Raw genomic sequence first — 16,913 nt, 5'->3', positions numbered from 1 at the left:
GGGCAGAGCATCCGAAAGGCACAATGTGCTCGTTAATCGACCCGAAAAGCGGTTGTCGAGGGGCTAAAATTCAACCCGAAAAGCGGTTGTCGAGGATAAAATTCAACCCGAAAAGCGGTTGTCAAAAGGCTAAAATTCAACCCGAAAAGCGGTTGTCAAAGGGCTAAAATTCAGCCCCAAAAGTGGTTGTCGAGGGCTGAAATTCAACCCAAAATGCGGTTGTTGAGGGACTAAAATTCAATCCGAAAAGTGGTTGTCAAATGGATAAAATTCAACCCGAAAAGAGGTTGCTGAAGAGCTAAAATTCAACCCGAAAAGAGGTTGCTGAAGAGCTAAAATTCAACCCGAAAAGAGGTTGCTGAAGAGCTAAAATTCAACCCGAAAAGAGGTTGCTGAAGAGCTAAAATTCAACCCGAAAAGTGTTTGTCGAGGGCTGAAATTCAACCCAAAATGCGGTTGTTGAGGGACTAAAATTCAATCCGAAAAGCAGTTGCTGAAGAGCTAAAATTCAACCTGAAAAGCGGTTGTTGAGGACTAAAATTCAACCTGAAAAGCGGTTGTCAAATGGATAAAAATTCAACCCGAAAAGAGGTTGCTGAAGAGCTAAAAATTCAGCCCGAAAAGCAGTTGTCGAGGGCTGAAATTCAACCTGAAAAGGGGTTGTCAAAGGGCTAAAATTCAGCCTGAAAAGCGGTTGCCAAAAGGCTAAAATTTAATGTGAAAAGCAGTTGTCAAAGGGCTAAAATTCAGCCCCAAAAGTGGTTGTCGAGGGCTGAAATTCAACCCAAAATGCGGTTGTTGAGAGACTAAAATTCAACCCGAAAAGCGGTTGTCAAATGGATAAAATTCAACCCGAAAAGCAGTTGTCGAGGGCTAAAATTCAACCCGAAAAGCAGTTGTCGAGGGCTGAAATTCAATGTGAAAAGCAGTTGTCGAGGGCTGAAATTCAATGTGAAAAGCAGTTGTCAAAGGGCTAAAATTCAGCCCAAAAAGCGGTTGTCGAGGGCTGAAATTCAACCCGAAAAGCGGTTGTCGAAAAGCTAAAATTCAACCCAAAAAGCAGTTGTTGAGGATAAAATTCTACCGGAAAAGCAGTTGTCGAGGGCTAAAATTCAATGTGAAAAGCAGTTGTCAAAGGGCTAAAATTCAGCCCCAAAAGTGGTTGTCGAGGGCTGAAATTCAACCCGAAAAGCGGTTGTCGAGGGACTAAAATTCAACCCGAAAAGCGGTTGTCAAATGGATAAAATTCAACCCGAAAAGAGGTTGCTAAAGAGCTAAAATTCAACCCGAAAAGCAGTTGTCGAAAGGCTAAAATTCAACATGAAAAGCGGTTGTCGAAAGGCTAAAATCCAGCCCAAAAAGCGGTTGTCGAGTGGTGAAATTCAACCTGAAAAGCAGTTGAGGGGCTAAAATTCAACCCGAAAAGCGGTTAAGAGGCTAAAATTCAACCCAAGAAGCAGTAGTTGAGGATAAAATTCAACCCGAAAAGCGGTTGTCGAGGGCTGAAATTCAGCTCTGCAAGGCGAAGCTGGGTTCCCAGAGGAGCCGAGCCGTTCCTTCCCACCCAAACTTCAGGAGCAGCAAAGAAACCTCGCTCCGGCCACGCCCCAACGACGCAAGAAGGGAATTAATTAATTACAAATTGGTCTTTTACGCTGACAACTGATTTTCTCCCTTCCCCCTCTTAATAATCAGGGTGGAAAACAACCCCACAGGTAGGAGCGAAGCAGCGCAGCACACCGCCCCTACTCCACTCGCTCTTCCCTGCTGGAAGGCCCGCAGATACCTGCGGCGACGCCAACGCTTCTGGAGCGAGCGAGAGGAGATAAAGCAGAAAGGGGAAGGCGTAAGGAAGGTGTAAAACTCACTATATTACGAATAAAAGCGGGGTTTGTCTGGTTTTCAGAAGAACGGCTGGCTCACGGAGATCCCACCGCTTTCAGGACCCAATATTTAAGGTTACAGGCAGCCCGCCCCTATTAAAGAATCGCAATTTTTCTTAAATAAACCTTAACTCAAAGGTATTTCCTACAGCGCTTCCCGAAAATCCACCCCGATGAAACCACCGACCCTCAAACGCAGCAACGCGCAAGCAGAGCGCCGGTTTTAACGCTCCTAAGCCAAGCCTAGTTGTTGTCAGCAGGATGGGACCGGCGAATTAAATCTAGATCGGAGCGTTTCTACTGAGAAAAGCAGGAGAAAACCTGGAAATCACCCCGAAATTTTGCTGAGCAAGGAGGAAAAACCAGCAGCTGTAAGAGGAGGCAACAGAATTGAGACTCTTTCTTGGCACAGGCTGAATTTGAACAGATGACGGTGGCGAGCTGAACGCCCGTCTGCTTTCAAAGCAAAAAAAACGTGTGAAGATTACGCTTCCGAGGCAGCTTTCTAACCCCGCACCCCGTCTCGTCTTTTACAGCCTTCAAAATCACCCCCCCCACACCCTAAGGTGCCACCGGCCTCCTCCACGGCACCCGGTTCGTTCCCGCAGCGCGCCAACGGCGCTCGGCGGTAATTACGCCGCTCTTGAGCTCAAACGCGCCTCAAAGCGAGATCTGGGGAGCGCGCTTAATACGCTAATACACCCCAAAACTGGGGGATATCCGATTAAATCCATGGAAAAGGCGGGAGCAAGCGCGGGGGCGACTCCCTTGACACCCAACAGCTCGCGGGGTCGGCCTCGGGATCGAGCCCGACCCGCAATAAGAGGGAACGAGCCAAATTCGTTACAGCCCCGATGAGGTAATTAGTGACTCAGCGTCTTAATTATGTTTGGAAAAGAATCTTCCGGGACTAATTTGAGATGTCCGTCTGCGGGAGAGGGGCGCGGCGCTTGGGAAGGCGACTGGGCGATGCCAGGATAAACAGTTCCGGAGCCGAGCGCGGCGTTTCCCGGGTGATCCATCTCCCTGGCGTGGAGGAGACGAAACGTTCCCTCTCACGGAGCTCATCCCTCGATCCCGTCGCAGAGGACGTCACCGGCACGGCTGAGGATCCGGTTAAGTCGCTGCCGCCGGGGAAGCGCGCCGGAGGAAAGGGTTTGAGGTCGGGAGCGGCCTCAGCGCTCTGTCTTCGTGTTAACGCTTAAATCTCCCTTTCTGCCCGTCGGCGGGGGAAACCGTCTCTCGTACAAAGAATTTACACCAAGTTGGAGGGCGGTAAGGCCTCACGCTGGTGATTCGAGGCAAAACACGTCCCTGTCCATCGACCCATCCGGCAGGAAAGCTCCCAGCCGCCTCTCTCCGTAGCGGGAATAACCTCTGCGGTGCCACGGAAACCAATTTCCCTTCTTTCTCCCTCATTTCAAGGAGAATCCTTACTCCAGGCGATGATTAATCAGCTTCGACTAAGCGTTTTCTGCTACCACGGGCGAGTTAAGTCGGCTGCGTCCGCAGCGCTGAAGAGAGGGAAGCCGAGCCGAACCCAAATAACGAACCGGAGCACGGAGACAGCGGATTTGCGGACGGGTTCTAAGCCTCCAACCTCTCACGAGCTTTACCAGGGCACCAGAAATTAAGGCAGAGTCACAGGTAATCTCAGGATCGTCCTTTTATCTCCACCCACCAAAACATTCACCTTTAAAATAAAAGCATTTTACAAACAATACAATGTCGACACCACTTAGTTTCGCTCCGCGTTAAAAGGAAGAATAAAACATCAGGGAGAATATTACAGTCACGTGGAAGTTACGCAGAACCTTAACGGCGCACGCCGTAGAAATTAAAACCCCGGAACCGAATTTCCGATGTTTCCAGACAGACAGGCTAAGGGGACAAACCACATCTTCGTTAAATATAGAAAAGTTTCAATTTAAGGGGAAGAGGTTTCGTTTGCCGGATCGTCAAGTAGCACTGGTTTGCACACATGCTCAAAAGTGAATTCTCCTAGTACAAAGCCATCTAAAAAACAGAGACCGCACAAAACCTAGCTACTAAAATGAAGATTTGGTAAAAAAAAAAAAAAAAAAGAAAAATTTTCCTCTATTCCCCCCCCCCCCCCCCAAAAAAAAAAAATCACTTTACAGGTAAAGGCTTCCACTGCCTACGTGAGTTTAGTAGAATGAGAACTCAAAAAGATGTGCTACGAAATTCACAGATACAGTTTTAAAAAAAAAACAAACCAAACAACCCAAAAACCCAACCCAAAACACGTCAGGTTTTTTTTTTTTTTTTTACACGTCGGCCTCCCCCTCCAGCCTTCACTCCGCATCCTCGTCCTCCTGTGCTGCAGCCGCTTCCTCGCTCTCTTCCTCTTCGTCTTCTACCTCCACGCCTTCCGCTGCCTGCTGCTCCTCTTCCTCCGGGAGCGATTCCTCGGCAGGCGGGGAAGGCTGCTCCTCCGTGTTGTCTGCGGCCGGCTCCACCTCCGCTTGCGCCTCCGTTTCTGTCCCCGTTTCCTCTCGTTCCCCCTCATTTTCAGCTCCTTCTGGGTTTTCTTCGGGATCCTTGTTTTCCTCCTCTGGATTTTCCTCTTCTGGATTTTCCTCCTCTGGATTTTCCTCTTCCGGATTTTCCTCCTCTGGATTTTCCTCTTCTGGATTTTCCTCTTCCGGATTTTCCTCCTCATCCTTGTTTTCATCCACTCCTTCTGCCGTTCCTTCCTCTACATTTCCACTGGCTCCCCCTTCTCCTTCCTCGTGCTCCTCTTTTTCTTCTGGGTCATCCGTGAAAGGATTCTCACCCTGAAAAGAGAAGACAAACATTTGTCTGCTGCGAGTTTCTCTCTGGCTGCTTCGAGGAATTCACGCCGGCTCCGCGCCAGCAAACCCTCCCAAGAAATTCAGCGTTACGGTTACACCGAAAGCAGTCAAGCGAGCAACTCCTGAAAGCAGACGCCACCTCGAGAATTCAAATCAACGCTAATATTAGCGGCGACGGCGCGACGCTCAGGTCTCCGGCCAAAGTTTAAGCTGGAAGCTTTGCTCAGGGTTCGGCGTAACGTGTGGGGCAGCTGACGCTGTAGGGATTCGGTAACCAGGAATTTGATATATTACCCAAAAACTCCACAAATCGCCTCAAAGTTCAGCTCGTAAGCACCCTCGGCGGTCAACGGCAGCAAAATTCCTACAGCACGGAAGCGTCGCTACCAGCGTGACCCCGTACCGAGCCGCTCCGCAAATACCCACCTTCAGGTACCGCTCCAGTTTCTTACTGATGAGTTTGTTGTTGAGAATACTCCTCGCAACTACCAGCGACGATTTCTTGGACTGCTCCATCATAGCCTGGACGGGAGAATAAAATAAAACGCACTTAGATTTTGTTCCAAATTAATTTCCGAGGCCAGGAATTAGTCACAGCTCAGCGGACAACAGGCTACAGAGCTACGCTTTGGTATTTGGGTAGGTGACAACACAGCGATATTTAAGAAATCTGCCATTTTTCTGCGCTTTCCCCGGAATTCTCCGCTTCGGAAAGGTGAGTATCAGGCAGCCGAGGAAAAGCCGCGCGGGAGCGTTTCGTCCCTCAGTCTCTGGGGTTGGATTTGGATTCTGCCGAGGCGCGGGGAGCGACGGGCGGCTGAGGAGGCGAGCGCTGCGGAAGGCGCCGCAGCCGCTCAACACGGCCGCGCTACCGCGTCACGATTTACAGTCGTGTGCCGATAGATGTATGTTATACCTAGAAAGAGCTGTCACGCGACAGCCAGCGCCTCAGATCGCTGCTCGGGGGTATAGTAAAGCTTGTGACACCCTCCTGTGCGTACGGGGAAGCGGGGAAGGCAGAAAGCCGTTTATTTTGCAAGAAAAAAGAGAGACGAGATCTCATTTTCAGATTCGCAGGAGGCTTTGCTGAAGGGGTTTTAATCCCGCCACCACCTTGCTCGCCAGCTTTTGCTTCGGGGAATGCGAGAACATCAAAATTCACTGCAGACGGTGGAGAGAAGCACTGAGGAGGATGAAGAAGAGTTCTCCCTGGTTTTAGGAACCACGGGAACTCGAACCATCCAAATCCGTGCTCCTCCTGTTGCAGCGGAAGCCTTGCAAGACCCCCGAGGCACCAGGCAGCCCACTCACCCGGCGGTTGTGGTTGTGATCGAGCGACTTCAGGTGTTTCTGGATGATGCCGTACTGCATCGGGATGAAGAGGTCGCAGGCAGCGCAATGAGCCGCCTCCACCTTTTTAATAAAATGCTCCATGCCGACATCTAAAAAGGAAGAGAAGAACAGTATTCACCGGAAAATAATCCGGGGATCTGCGCTGTGTTACAGATTTTCCTCCAGCCTACGTTAGAAACGCATTTTTCGCCGCCGGAAACGCGTTTTTCGCCCTTCCACCAACACCAAAACAGTCTTCCCGGGGAGCGGGAGAGGAGCCAAGCGGAGCGCGCGTTATAAAGAGCCAGGTTAAGGGAATGCCAGCGGCCTGGCCGCCCACCGCAACGCCGCGAGCTGCATCAGCGCTGCGGGTACGCAAGAATTAAGAAAAAAATCTCCTCAGCCAGCTCATCATTTCTCTAGCGTCCACAAAGCCGGGTAAGAAGCTGAAGCGGCTGACGCTGCACTCGAGTGGGCAGTAGGTTTTAGTCTTCAGCAACACCACTATTTTTATTATTATTTTTTACTATTTTACTATTTATAGAGTTGGCAAGGCGGCCGCTACACACGGCGAGGGAACTGGTGGGTAAATCTCACCTTGCGTAAGATCTTGGTCCCTATAAATCTGCTGAATAACTGCGTTAATGTCTTCGATCGCTTTACGCCGCTCTTCGGTTTTCCGAGTTTTATTAGCAACGTATTCCTGTACGGCAAAATATTTGGTATTAATCTTCCCCCCCCCTCCTCCATTTTTAGGTGCGTCCCTCTAGCGTGCTCACCCCAACGGTCCTACAAATCCCACCACGCATTGCCCTGCCGGTAGCGCTGCCTTTCTTCGCTTAAACCACCCACTCCGGCTACTAAAATCTGTCATGGGCAAGTATTTTATTTCCTACCAGTGCAACCAGTAAGCCTAGAGGTTAAGCGACCTGTTCAAAAGAAGAGGGCAGGCGAGGCAGAGCCTCTGATGCTTTAGCCCAACTTTACTCCACCTTCTCTAGCGGTTTCCACCACAGTTACTTAGAGGAGCAGTTTAGGAGCTTTACAGCATCTCCAAAATAATAATAATAATAATAATAATAATAATTAATAATAAAAATAATAATAAAAAAATAATAAAAAATAATAATAAAAATAATAATAAAAATAATAATAAAAATAATAATAAAAATAATAATAAAAATAATAATTAAAAATAATAATAAAAATAATAATAAAAATAATAATAAAAAATAAAAATAATAATAAAAAATAATAATAAAAAATAATAATAAAAAATAATAATAAAAAATAATAATAAAAAATAATAATAAAAAATAATAATAAAAAATAATAATAAATCAACCCAAAATTCTTAAACCCAGGGGACAGAGAAACATAACCATAGGCTCACCTGGAGAAAATCAGCTGTTTGTTGAGGCAACTTGGTTCCAACGAACTTGAAGTGTTCCTTGTGGAATTTGCTCTCGAGGTGATTGTTCATCTCGTCATCGTAAAAGGTCCGATATTTGCATAACGAACAAACAAACTGGATCCTGTCGAGAGAGTCGGGAGGCGAAGGGAAGCGATATTCAAACCAATCCATTCCAGCTCTACCGGGTACCGCTTTCTCACCGCATCTACTCCACGGTCTACTTAAGGCGTAGAGCAGAGAAACTCCTGGAAGCCTCCACCCCTTTAAGCATTTACGGGATGTTTCCCAAGGTTTTTCCCGTTTCTGTTTCTCTTTTAAGCATAAGAAGAGCGGCAGGAGAGCAAAGCAGATTCTACAAGGAGCAGACAAAACACTGGGACAACTGGGAACAAAAGGACGGAGCCCGGCTGCGAGTGCTACGGTCCCAGAGGAGAAAGCCAACATCACTAAAAATCAAATCAAATCAAATAAAATCAAAATCGGAGACATTACCTTTCTACCATGCGATCCCGATGCCTCTTCTTTTGCCTCTCTTGAGTTTTCTTGCCCGCCTGCAATTTGCGTTTGATTTGACTGATCTCTTCTTGAATTGTTAAAGCACCTAAGTGTTTAAAGCAGGTTGGATTTCAGGGCACCACCTGATCAAAGAGAATTTCCCTAGACAAGTTTAGTCGTCAGCCCGACCAACCCGCGCAACCTACGGACGCCGTCGAGTCACAAAGCTGCTCCCGCCGGCCAACTACGGATAAACCTCGGGTTTATACGGCAGCGCCGTCCACCCCCAAATTAGCTTTTTTTTCCCCCCAAAAAAGTCGCACCGGGACGGGCTCGGGGGACAGAGGGGAGAACCACAGCAGACAGAGTCTAAAGCGGTTTCCCAGCTTCGTTTTAATTCGTTTACTACGACTAGTTTTACAAGGTTTTAAGTATTAATTAATTACAGGTTTGATTATTTTAAGTACCACCCGCTCCGATTTGTCCAGCCTTGAAGCGAACACCAGCAAGGCGATAAAGCTTGGGGAACCAATCCACACCGCTTAGTTTTGGGACAGAAAAGCCGCTTCTCCGTCCGCCCGCCCCGGCGTAGGTGCGGACACGTCCCAGGATATCAAATTTACGCTGCTTCTCTGAGCTCCCTTCGGGGATCGCGGTGCTTTTCCGACCGGTCCCGTCTCTCCAAGCCGGGAAGTTCCATCCCGTTTCACAGCCGCAACAACTTACCCAAAATCTACGGCACAGCGGGAATTAAATCTGGTTGCCTAAGCCCCCCGGGCTAGCAGCTTCACCAACCTACCTTGACCAAGGGATCCAGCTCCTCCCTAGCAGGGTTTTTACAGCATTTCCTTATCCCTGAGCAGACACAAAGGACGGGATTCGTCTGACTGAACGCAGACGTTACGGCGGAGCTAATCCCCTGTCCCCCCGTCAGCGGAGGTCTGACGGGTCTCACCCTGAAGAACAAAGCGAATCGCGGCCCCGGGAAGGGCCCTTCGCCGTTTCTCTCCGCCGGCTACGGCGATGCAATCCCACCGGAGCCTCACACGCGAGAGCCTCGACCGCTCTCGCTCGTCGGACCCCGCCGCTGGTATCCATCCCAGCGCCAGAGTCCCCAGGGGACTCGGGGACGCGCGCCGAAGCCAAATCGCCCTTCGGCGAGGAGGCGCAGAGGTTTAGCTCGGGTCGCCAGAACGCAACGAACCAGAAGGGAGAGCGAAGCCACGAGGCAAACGGAACGAACGGACTCTAAGAACCAAAGGAGCCTGAATAAACTCATCAGATTTAACTGGAAATCTCTCTTCCGGCCATGTCGGAGCCCTCGATTTCGGCTCCGCGCAGAGCTTCGGAGCGCAAACGAGCCGTAAAACGCGCAACCAACTCACCTTTCTCTGAATCTTTTCCTTCTTCGTCTTCCCCCTCCTAAAAATGCAACGTCGGGACGTTAAAACCATCTAGAGAAAGCGAACGTCCGGAGGCTGGCTCGTCCCCTTCGCCAGCGTCCTTCCTCTCAAACCCTCCCCTGGAAGCACGGCACGGAGGAGCGACGTCGCCACCGGATCTGGCCGCTCCGCGCTCCCTTGGCGCAGGGAAACGCGGCGCCCGCTCGGCGGGAGATGCCACCGCAACGCCTGCGGGTCTCGTAGCCGAGAGATCTCCCTCCGCCGAGCTGAGGCTAGAGCCAGGCAACGTAATCCCGCGCTTTCCACGTCACAGGCGATTGATTTCAGGGTTTTTCTTACTGAAAGCTCTTTGCGCAGGGGTATTTTACCGCGTTTCGACACCGTGAAGCGTCTCGCAGCGCTGCCGCGGCTGCTGGGTGCGGCAAGGAAGCCCCTCTAACACCCGCGCTTCCCTCGACGGAGCATTTTACTTCCATCCTCTCCCCGCTACTTGTCCGAGCCTCTGCCCCCGACTCGCTTTGGGAATAACGCAAGGATCCAGGGATCTGCCCTCACCCCCTCCTGCACCTCCGACCAGAACTACAGCTTTTAATCACGATAAAGTAGTTTCCCAGAGTTACTTACGCCTCTGGAGCCCTCTTTCTCCTCTTTTTCTCCCGATTCTCCTTCCGTTCCCTCCTCTGAAAGAAACACCGCAGTCAGCATAAAGAAAAGCAACCCAGATCGACGCCGACGCATTTGCCACCGCGTTAAACCCGTGGCAAAGCCCGATGGCTCTGCCGGAAATAAAGAGAGCGGCGGCTTTACACCGCGAAGCCGCTCCGCTCTTACCGTTGTCGGAGTCGGAGTTATCGGAGCCGTCCGTCTTCGCCGCCTTGCTGTCGGGTTCATCGGAGCTGTTTGTTTGCTTCCGCTTCTTCGCGCTGGGATCTTTTTTGATTTTCTTTTTCTGGGGCTGCGAGAGAAGAGAAAGGTTAATTCCCACAACAGGAGCAGGTGCCCTCCGCAACCAGCAACGTCTTGTTTTATTTATTTTTAACGAGTTAAGCCTCCTGCATTAAATTTCGGACAGGCAGAGTTGCTCAGGAAGGATTAATCCACCGCACCTCTATCCCATAATATCGGAGATGAAGCCGTGAAGGGCCGCAACGGTCTCCTACCTTCAGAAAACCAAGTTTTTAAGCTTAAAACATCCCACGTATCAATATTGCTGTGCAACAGAGCGCAGCCTCCTCTGTCCGCTCAGGAGAAAACACGTTACAAAGCCAATTACACGCAGAATTATCTCTTATCGCTTCCCAGAGTGTGTTTTGGAGCCCTTCCCTGCAGGACGCGTGGGTCCGTTGGGAAATAAGTCTCTATCCGAGGCGAGCAGGTGGGAGGATATCGCACAAGTACTTACTTTAAAATCCGAATCCCACGTTTTCCAGTTTCTCCTCATTCGTTGTTTCATCATTCCTCCTCCGTAACGCATATTTCCCGAGAAACCTCGCATTCCCTGGAACATGCTGAGTTCTGGGATAATGTTGTGGGAGAAGAGGGAAGGGAGCCTGGAGGAGCCGTGGGGACCGAGACCCCGCGCTCCCATCGATTGCGGAGGTTCGTTCCACTGTCCGCCCATGCGCCCGGGATAGGAAGACGCCATGGGTCTGTTATTGCGTCCGTCTCTACCCCAATTCTGCCCCCGTTGACCAAAATTATCCCGTGCTCGGTTCTGGTATTGATCCCGACGGTTCCCGTAGAAGTTGTCGTAGTGACCTTCGTAGGCGTTCTCGTTGTCGTGTTCGGATTCGTTGTAATCGTAGCCGGATCGGTACATGTCGCGGTCGTTCATCGAAGACCTCGAGTCGTAGGATTCGTACGAGTCGTACCTGCAAGAGACGCATCGGCGAGATACCACTGAGAAACGGCGGCAGAGGTTAAGCAAACGAAACCCTTCGAAACACGTTTTTAGGGTTTTTTGGTTTTGGTTTTTTTTTTTTTTTTCAATCGCCAGACGTTTCGCCCAACACGGGACGGATTTCACCGCGTGGTGGGACAGGACCCGGACCGGCGAGAGCTGGTGGCAGAGCTTCAAGGTTTCAGTTCCAGCGGTGGAGGAACCAGAGACCTTTAGACTCCCTGATGCCAGGGAGCCCCTGGAACCATTCGTTTCTTTCAGAATTACCAACATTTTTTAAAAGAATAAAAAAAAAACAAACAAAAACACATTGAACAAAGGCTCCTTCACCAGCTGAGGTGGGGGGGTCGTCCCCGCTCCCAAACATCTGCTTCAAAACGAGCTTTAGGAGCAGCCGAAGCAAACCAGGAGCTGCTCGTCCTCACACCGAGTTCCACCTTATCCAAAAATACTTCCAGGAACAGCGAGAGTTACTCCTCAGCTACTCAAGGAGCACCTCGGCACAACCAAAGACCTCTTCCAGACCCCTCCTTCCTCACTCCCCCCGTGCAATCCATCCGCTAACGCGCTTGTTTTCCCAACCGGAACGCCAACGTCCGCCTCAACCATTTTAAATCCATTTTTTCCTTCTGGAAATGAGGCCGCGGAGGATTTTTTTAACTTTATATTCGGCAATACTACAACCACGGCACGCGTTTCCTACTGGAATCTAAGGCTTTGCGTGCTTGCCGGCAGCGCTTTGACTGACAAGGCAGGCGAGGAGGAAAAGCCGGCGCTCAAGAAAAGATCCGAACTAACGAGCCTCGTCAAAGCGCGACCCCCTCGCCGCTGCGCTCTACGGCGAGGCCTCGAGAGCACGGAGATGGGAATCGCCGGGCGGGGGGGAAAAGGCGTTCTCCCGGCTCCAAGGTCGGAAGAAAGTCACCCCGCCGATCCACGGAGAGACGGTGGAGCTACAAAATCAGGTCAGGCACCGATGGAGGAGCTGCCAGTGTTTGGTTATGGCTAAGCCGGAGCAGCTGGAGGGCGAGCAGCTCCTTTTCTGCTCCGTTACAGCACGGAGCCGACGTTCTCCAAGGGATTCATCTTCCTCTTACCGCGTTTCTCGAAATTTTTCGCTTTTTAATAAAGCCTATCCCATTCCCAACTGGCGCGGCGGCGCCGAATCGGTGGAAACGCGCCGCGGGCGGGAGCGTGTCTGCGAGCAGCCGACCGCCGGCACGCGAGATCAAAGCGGAGGAGCCCAAAACGACGTTCAAAGGGACAAGAATCCGGGGAACGATTCGGCAAACCCTTTCCAGCGCGGTTAAACCGAGCAAGCGACCGAAACAAATCGATTTGGTAGAGTGGTACGGATGTGTTGTTTCGTAGGAGTCACTGGTTTGGAAGCATAGGAGCGGCGTAGAAAACAGTCGCAAGCACATTTATTATTATTTACTCCTGCATTTTACTTTGTCCAACGTACTTTTACTTAATTAAGGCATTAAAAACCTGGAGTAAGCAGTCGCTTTGCAGAAATACCAAGTCCTGGCTCAAAACTCCCCGCGCGCGTTAATAAATAAGAAATCTTTGGGGGAAGAATCCCATTTCTTAGTACTTTAAACATTAACGCAGATGGGCAAGGAGCTGCCTACGTCGTAGAGCTGAGCATCTACCGGGATACCGGCTACAAAAACCTCACTGCAGAAGTCAATCTCTTGATCAAAATTAGGAATTTAACCTCAGATCAAGTACGAACCAGCGCCTTGTTTTCCTTAACGCTGCTCTACAAGGGCATAAGCTGGCGAGAACAAGGAATAAAAAGGATTCCTGATCATAATTCTTTTACTGAAGAACCCAAAATTTCAGCCGCTGCTGGAAGTGCTGCGCTAAGTCCCAAATTCGGATTTTTTTTTTTGCAAAACACGGATGAAAACTTAGTGTAAAATCCTAATTTTACAGTTACAGCAGGGGAGAGGAGGGCGGCTGAGCCAGCTCTGGATGCTCGCTTGAGTCACGACGCTGGAAAAATCCAGGAGCAGCCCAGCCGAGGAACAAACCGAGCAGCAACGACTCTTAACGAGCAGCGGATCGTTGCCGCATCTCCTCGCCTCGCGCCCCGCGCTCACCTGTCTCCGCCGGATCCGTAGTGCCCTCCTTGCATCGCGTCCGCGTCCATGTGCGACACCATGTCTAAGCGCTGGTTCATTTTCGCGATGACGGCGTCGGCGTTGCCGCCGCCCGAACCGTCGGGGTTCATGTCAACGTCCGAATTGGCCATTTCCCAGGAATTCGACGTGGCCATGCCGTATCCGTAATTACCCGAGTTATCCTGGCCGTATCCATAGCCGTAACCGTATCCCTCGTAACCTGGAACAACAACAATAAAAGAGCTGGGTTTATTTCTAGTTGTCTGGCTTCGCTAATATTTTAATCCGAATTAAGATGCCCCAAGCAATCGCCACAGGGAGTTAGAATAAAAAAAAAGCTCAAATATTTCTTTAAGTTACCTATAAACATTAAACTATTGAGCTCACAAGGGTTTAAGGGAACAATTTGCTCGTATAAGTCCCGTAAAAGACAGGCACAGCCTACAACTTCCTCCACCCAACCGGCTCCGGATGGGAATAAAGACAGCCAAGGCCGAGCCTCCATAAAAACCAGTTTTGGGTCAACACAGAGACACCTCAGAACCATTTTTAAGCTGGTTTTTAGTTTGATACGAAGCTGTCGGTAGCCAGGCGAACGCAGCTAGGACATCCCTTCGCCAAAACCGATACAAGCTGCTTTATAACCCCGTAAATCCCTAGGGATGATGCTACAGCGTGTACCCGTCCGCAAAGCCAGCGCCGCCGAGCGCTGCTGAAAGCGAAAAGGCTTTCAGCCTCGCGTTTCCCACCCGTTTTAAACCAAAAAGCGACAGCGAGGCTTCTCCTCCCGCTAAAGAAGCCGAAATGGTTATAACTGGGGAAAAAAACCACCGTAGGAATAATGCACAAGGCCAATTGAGCGCCTGCTGAGGGTTAAAATTTATAAATTTAGGTTTTTCTCCTCCCTGATCTTTTCTTTGGCTGCTGGCGCACGCAGCGAGGGTTTGGATTTCTGCTGTCTCCCCAAGCCTCGATTACCCCCGCACCGACTTCATTTGCGTTTTCCAAGCAGCAGAAAGGGTTTGTTTTTTTTTGGTGGAAAACAACTCCAAACCCCAAATATTCCGCCTAGAACAGTTTTCCCGTGCAACCATTTACAGCAACAAAGTTTTCTGTTGGCTTCGACGTTGAGTTTTTAAAATAAAAGAAGAAAATCGTCGCACGGGGGGGACAGCGAGAGTTTGGACGGGGTGCGGGGATGGCGGTTGTTCATCACCGACCTCGGCGCATCTCCCTCAGGCTCAAGAAACGGATCTGAAGAGGGAGGTCATAAACTGTTATTCCAGTTTTTATTGTACTTACCTCTGTTCGTCCCAGAGTTCCAGTCTCCATAACCTAGAAAAGAGCAAAAAGCAATTAGAGACGAGTTTCTCGTTATCGTGGCTCTCGCGGCCGAAGAGATTCTCGCTACCCAGCGTCGAAACGGAGCGACGCCGCGAATAATCCACGCGTTTCGCGCCAAAGAGCGAAGAAATCGGACCTTGACGCCGCCTCAGCAACGAGACGTCCCCACCACAGCAACACCTTTTCCTCGTCTTACACGTAAAACGGGTTTTAATTTCAAGCTGAGCTCCTGGTAACGAATTCCACGACGGAGCGTTTCGGGAGCAGAGGCGAAGCGTTCGGGAAAGCGAGAGGGATCTCGCGCGGGATAAACCCCGCTCCCGTTAACTCCGAAAAAGAGGGGATCGGGAGGCGTCGGGGAGGTTTGAATCCCGTCATCCGCCAACCTGCAGCCTCCCGGGACTGACATTCAGACGCCCTTTGAGGCGAAACGGACCTCGACGGCATCGCTGCACTTTGCCCTTGCGGAAAAACCAGCTGGAAGATCCCGGGATGGAAAGCCGCCATCCGGAGGAACCCCGGCCGCGCCGCCGCCATCCCGCGCTCCCCAGCCGAGAAAGCGTTACCCAAATGTTCATTACCGAAGTAATTACAGCCTCGTTAGGCAGGGTACGTCGGCGCACCGCGTCCTATCAATCTATACGCACGCTACGGGAAAGCGACGTTACCTTGCGGGTTCTTGTTGCCGTTTCCCCCTTAATTAGAAACTCCTCTTCACAGAAGAAATTAATTTATTAATTTTTATTAATTTACCCCCCCCTGAGGCACTTCCAGCCGAAAGAGGTGAGGGCAAACAGAGCGGCAAATCGCTCCCTACGCCCACCGCGCTCCACAGGTGAGCCCGGAGGCCGCTCCGGCAGCCAGCGCGTGAATAAAAACCTCCAGATTAAAAGAAAAAACGGTAAAAATCGCCGCTAAATTAGGCGAGAAGCAGAATCACGGCCGTAACCTGAGCGAGGATGAGGAATTCCTGTCAGCCGCCGCCGCCAGACAGAAACGGGATGGAAGCTAATTAAGCCTGATCGGGGTTCTGCTTAAAATAAATTAATTTTCTGTCAGAACGAGAGGCTGGGTCGCTCCCTGCTCCCCCGCCACCCGCACCGGGGGTGCCCGGGGAGCACCGAGGGGAGCCATGCCAGAGGGGCCGGACCGGAGGACAGAACCGCTGCGAGGCCCCGCTGACACGGAGAAGGGACGAGACCGGGGGGGGGGGGGGCGGCGCCCGGCGGCGCCCAGCGCCCCTCCGGAGCCCGCCCCATCCCGCCCCGGCTCCCCCGAGGCCCGGCGGGGGCCGCGGTAGCCCCGTCTCCCCCGCGGGGGCCGCCCCCGCCGCCATCTTGCGCCGCCGCCCCTCACCTGAGTAACTCATGATGGCGGCGCCGCCGCCCGCCGCCGCCTCCCTCTGCGCGAGACGGTAACGGCGGCGCGCGGGCCCCGCCTCCCCGCCCCATTGGCCGCGCCGCTCCGCCTCCTCCCTTCTCATTGGCCGGCGGCCCCCCCACCCGCGCCCCGCCGTCATTGGTTGAGCCGCCCTCCCCTCACGCTCCGCGGCTCCCATTGGTGCGGCTCACCCCCTCCCTCGCCTTCCATTGGGCGGCCCCCGCGGCGGTTGGCGGGCGGAGGTGTCAATCGCGGCGCGGCGGGCTCCTCGCTCAATGGGACCCGCGAGGCCGAGCGCTGATTGGCCGGAGCGGCTGTCACCTCGTGAGGAGGCGGGAACGCTGTCACTCTGTCCCCTGATTGGCCAGCTAGGGGGCGGGCCGACGCCGTCTGCGCCAATAGCGCGACAGACCCGCCTCGGGCCTCCAGCCCCGCCCCTTCTAGGGCGGGTCCGCACCTCGCCCCGCCCCTCCGCGCCACGGCGCCTGCTGGTATTGGCTGCGGCCACCGAGGCTCCGCCCCCCGCGTGTCGTCCTCCCCCCGTGGGTGTGGCTGTGACGGGGCGTGGGGCGTGGCCTCATCCTGACCCCACTGTCCCCATTCCCAGGACAGGGCCTCGGCCTGACCCCGGTGACCCCTGTCCCGGGGGTCAAGGTCGCATCCTGACCCCGGTGACCCCATGTCCTAGGGGTCAAGGCCTCATCCTGACCCCCTGACCCCATTCCCGGGGGTCAAGGCCGCATCCCGACCCCGGTGACCCCATATTTTAGGACACGGCCTCATCCTGACCCCCTGACCCCATTCCCAGGGGTCAAGG

The 16,913-nt window shown here is 52.1% G+C and overlaps 1 protein-coding gene across 3 annotated transcripts; it reads right to left on the bottom strand.

The window, feature by feature from the left end:
• Positions 1-3,524: 3,524 nt before the first annotated feature.
• AKAP8L (A-kinase anchoring protein 8 like) lies at positions 3,525-16,321 on the bottom strand. Of its 3 annotated transcripts, none has more exons than XM_087778155.1 (13): positions 16,288-16,321; positions 14,675-14,707; positions 13,352-13,592; positions 10,746-11,214; positions 10,175-10,298; positions 9,968-10,023; positions 9,326-9,362; positions 7,938-8,046; positions 7,425-7,566; positions 6,629-6,734; positions 6,011-6,141; positions 5,126-5,221; positions 3,525-4,681 (listed from the first exon to the last, which is right to left on the bottom strand). In XM_087778155.1, the coding sequence occupies exons 1-13, from the start codon at positions 16,304-16,306 to the stop codon at positions 4,199-4,201; spliced, it is 2,046 nt and encodes a 681-aa protein (XP_087634281.1). In that variant the 5' UTR covers positions 16,307-16,321; the 3' UTR covers positions 3,525-4,198. The 3 variants fall into 3 exon arrangements, with proteins under 3 accessions (XP_087634281.1, XP_087634282.1, XP_087634283.1); XM_087778156.1 differs by lacking the exon at positions 16,288-16,321 and adding an exon at positions 16,073-16,167; XM_087778157.1 differs by lacking the exon at positions 16,288-16,321 and adding an exon at positions 15,385-15,519.
• Positions 16,322-16,913: the final 592 nt, after the last annotated feature.

This window comes from Nipponia nippon, unplaced genomic scaffold (genome assembly GCF_047370975.1).
Source record: "Nipponia nippon isolate SJK-2023a ecotype South Korea unplaced genomic scaffold, ASM4737097v1 scaffold_42, whole genome shotgun sequence".
NCBI classification, from domain to species: Eukaryota; Metazoa; Chordata; class Aves; order Pelecaniformes; family Threskiornithidae; genus Nipponia; species Nipponia nippon.
This window is presented reverse-complemented; position numbering and strand designations above follow the sequence as displayed.